General features: G+C 36.3%; 1 protein-coding gene across 1 annotated transcript in view; it reads left to right on the top strand.

Annotated features, from left to right (window-relative positions):
• Nucleotides 1-4155, top strand: part of STARD6 (StAR-related lipid transfer (START) domain containing 6) — a 27018-nt gene that overhangs the window by 19008 nt on the left and 3855 nt on the right. The window contains exon 4 of the mRNA XM_008580951.1: nucleotides 3052-3169. Coding sequence (XP_008579173.1) covers nucleotides 3052-3169 — 118 coding nt within the window. The remainder of the gene's footprint in view (nucleotides 1-3051; nucleotides 3170-4155) is intronic.

The raw sequence follows: 4155 nt of genomic DNA, 5'->3' as shown, positions 1-4155 counted from the left end.
TGTGTACCTGGTCTCCTGATTAACAATGATACATGGTTAAAAGAGGCAAAAACAAGGAAAAAGAAGTGGGATAAAGATTCTTATCTTTGGTACAACACACTATGGATCTCTCATTCATTAAGATCACTACAAAAATTAATCACCTTTGGAAGATAATTCTCTCTTAATGTAATGTATTAAAATTTGTTCATTTCTGTTATTGTTTGTACTTCCCCCCCTTATGAATCTGTTTGTGGAATAAACCTGACTTTATTCCAACCCCTCTTCAGACAGATATTTATGTTCTTTTGACTAATTCATTCTATATATACTTTTTGAACACCTTTTTTTGAGTGAAGTATGTACTATTTCAGACACTTGAGATACATATGGAAACAAGACAAAATGTACCTGATTTCACAGAGCTTACATTCTAGACAGAAAAGACATAATAAACAAGTAAACAATTTTTAAAAAACAAGATAATATCAAATAATGATAAGTATTATGAAGGCTAAGATTGATAAGAATAAGTATTAAGTGACGGATGTACAGGCAATGACCATGACTGGGAGCAGCTAATTTATAGCTAGTCAGGAAAGGCATCTCTGAGGATAACAGTACAGGCAATGACCATGACTGGGAGCAGCTAATTTATAGCTAGTCAGGAAAGGCATCTCTGAGTGAGACACATTTGAGTAGAATCTGAATAACAAAATGGATGTGAGGGAGCTAGACATGCAGAGATCTGGAGAGGATGGCAGAAGAGGGAAAGCAAGCGCAGACGCCTTTAGGCTGCTGAGAGTTTGGCCATGTTTAATGAAGAGAGGAACAAGATCTGTGGGGTTTTAACATAAAGAACAAGAAGAGCAGTAAGAGGTGAAGTTGGAGAGTTTATGCTGGGATCCGATTCTGTATGAGTCTCATAGGTCTTGGGGAGAAGTTTTATTCTAAATTCAGTGGGAAGCCATTGGAATCTTTTAGGCAGAAAGTGCTTTACACTTATAAGACAACAGCTGAAAGGAGAATGGATTGTAAGGGGGCAAGAATGAAATCAGCAAGAACAGTTAGGAGGCTATTATAGTAATACAAATGAGACACTGTGCTGGTTTGTGCTAGGGTGGTAGCAGTGGAGAGGGAGATAAATCAGAGGACCCAGAGACGCATTTGAAGGTACAGTCTATAGGACTTACTGGTGCAGAGAAAGAGGAATCAAAGATGAGTGTTCAGTTTTAGGATTGTGGTGAAGGTTGCACAACTAAATAAATTTACTTTAGAAAACTCATCGAACTGTATAGCTAAAACAGGTGAATTTATGGTATGTAAATTTTACCTCAGTAAGCTGTTTTTAAAAAATAAGTCTCTAGGTTTTTGGCTAATAATAACTATTAGAAAAAGGTGGTAGAAGTAGAATAAAATTAATTTTTATGGTTTTCACAAATGATTGTATTTATAAAATTCCAGATCACTGGGTCTTTGGTTTGAGTCTCCAACCCACATTCCACTCATCAAAACAAAAATAAACACATGCCCCACATATCTACCATCACTTTGTCATTTATTTAGAATTCCATAATTTTACCCACTTTTACTAAATTGATCTTAAAGTTTGAGAGGAAAGAGAGGTTGTAGAAAAGCCCAGGAAGTAAATCAGGTCCATTCAGTACAGAAGCCCTGAAGTTCCTATCCACAAAAAACACATGTCCATGGCCTTCTTGGGATTTGAACATTTAGTCTGAGAAATATTATGCATCACAAAGGAAAAGTTAAACACTGGACTAATTTCATTTATCACTGTATGTAATCATACACTTCCATTAGCATTTTTTTCTGCTGTTGTTGCAAGTCAGCTGTTACAATGGAAAAAATACTAGACTTGGCATCAAAAAAACAGATTCAGAGAGATTATGTGACCTACCCCTGACCACAGCCATATGTGATAGAACCAGGATGTGTACCTGGTCTCCTGATTTCAAATTCCATGCCTTTTTCAGTATACCACAGTATCTCTGAATAACATTATATTGTAAGAAGAATTAACTTTATCTTCCTATTAATATTTATAGTATTCATCTCCAGGGGTGTGTTTAATCACCTCCTATTCACCCCACTGGTGAGGGAGGGATTCTCGCTCTCCAGTTACAAGGATGGCACAATACCTGACACTGGACAAGTGAGATTGACAGCAGTTTGGGTGTGTTTAATCACCTCCTATTCACCCCACTGGTGAGGGAGGGATTCTAGCTCTCCAGTTACAAGGATGGCACAATACCTGACACTGGACAAGTGAGATTGACAGCAGTTTACTCATCATTAATCACAGACCAGGGGAGGAGGACACACAGTGTCATACAGGACAACATGGGAACAGAGTGAATAACCAGGGTTCTGGGAGACAGGTTTTGTACTATTAAGAGGAAGGGGTGAGCGCCAGTTCCTGCAGGAGGAGGTGATTGACTTGTTTGAATAATTTCTCGGGCCAGCAGGGAACTGCAACACACTAAACAGCGATAAGTAGTAACTGTGCTCGTTCTGTTGTTAAGGAGAGTTGTTTGACTAGTGGATATTATCTGCAGGAACAGAGGGAGACGAACTTGCAGTTAAGCCATTCAGGTCCTTCCCAGTTTCACCAGGTGTTAGGGCATCACCTAATATTGGTTTTTAATTTTAGGCCTTACACAACAGGGTGCTAAATCAATGTACTTTTCAGACTATATTACCGAGCCAATGTGGAATACTAGAAATAGTACTGTACTGGGAATCGAGAAACCTGGGCTCTAGTTCTGCACTTATATCTAGTTGTGTATGTGATTTAATGTTAGGCTTTGATTTCTCCATCTAAAAATTGAAAGAGTAAGTGATCTCAAGATTACTTGCCGAATTTCCTACACTTATAATTATAGATCTAATCCTCCTTTAACACTGAAAATGCAAGCAGATTTGCTCTTAAAACTTCAAAGCCCCGCTTTTTCCAAGTAGAAGCCAATCTTGTACAATGAAATTCTTTGAGGAACAATATGAAGAATAGATATTAAATAATTGTTGCAATCTTTATGGTTTGATTTGTTGCAGGACACATGCATATGTCATTCCATTACACAAAGTTTTGCCTTGGGCTCAATTTCCCCTCGAGACTTTATCGACTTAGTATACATTAAACGCTGTGAAGGGAATATGGACATTATCAGTTGTAAGTTGAAATATCTTGCCCACATTTTGGAATTACTATGAGTCATTAATAAATTTTTTCCCTTTAGTTCACAGTTTGGAAGATACTATATTTTCAATTATTTCCTTTATTTTTGTATTTACTCAGTGGGACCAACAAGTACATGTATCATGTAGACATGCCTGATATTTTACCCAACTCTGTAAGTGCCATTTATAGACTAATAAATGATTATGGCATCTCTTGGACTTTTGCAGCATATACCCCATAGCATTAAGTATAGATAGATACTTGTATGCTAAAACCATAAGGTATACATTTTTAAAATCCTAAGAAACAAAATTTTTGGATGTAGTTTTATATTTGAATTGCTTAGAATGAGCATATTTAGTAACTGATAAAACTATTAAAGAACTTTCTGCTAGACGGGTCTTTAGATAAATGTGCTTATATTTCTTTGAGAAACTGGAGATTTTGGTATATCCCCAGATCCCCCTCACCACATGTTCACTCTGTAAAATGCACATGTATAACTATTACCTAACTTACATTATTAACTCAAAACATAGCATTTCATACTGTAAGGATCTTTGGACTTAGACAAGATAACTCATGGTGAAGGGGCTTTGGTGGACCAGTGGCATAGAGTCCTGTTTCTCTATAATTTGATTTAATCTCACCATTCTTATCTGAATAGTTTCCCCTACTATAAGCTATTTGGGGATAGGGACAATTAAGCAGACCATTTCTCACTCATTATTCAATATTCATGGTCATAGGGAAGATAAAAAAGAAAGAGGTTCAAATCAACAACTAGAGGTAATCAGTCATTCGGTGTACAAATCACCACTGAATTTGTTACGAGAAATTCCCATTGAATGAATTTTCAAAGAATATTCATAGTTTTCTTCTTTATGTTTCTTTCTTTCCTTCCTTTCTTTCTTTTTCTCTTTCTTTCTTTCTTTCTTTCTTTCTTTTTTTCTTTCTTTCTTTCTTTCTTTCTTTCT

This window comes from Galeopterus variegatus, unplaced genomic scaffold (assembly GCF_000696425.1).
Source record: "Galeopterus variegatus unplaced genomic scaffold, G_variegatus-3.0.2 Scaffold2217, whole genome shotgun sequence".
Taxonomy (NCBI): Eukaryota; Metazoa; Chordata; class Mammalia; order Dermoptera; family Cynocephalidae; genus Galeopterus; species Galeopterus variegatus.
This window is presented reverse-complemented; position numbering and strand designations above follow the sequence as displayed.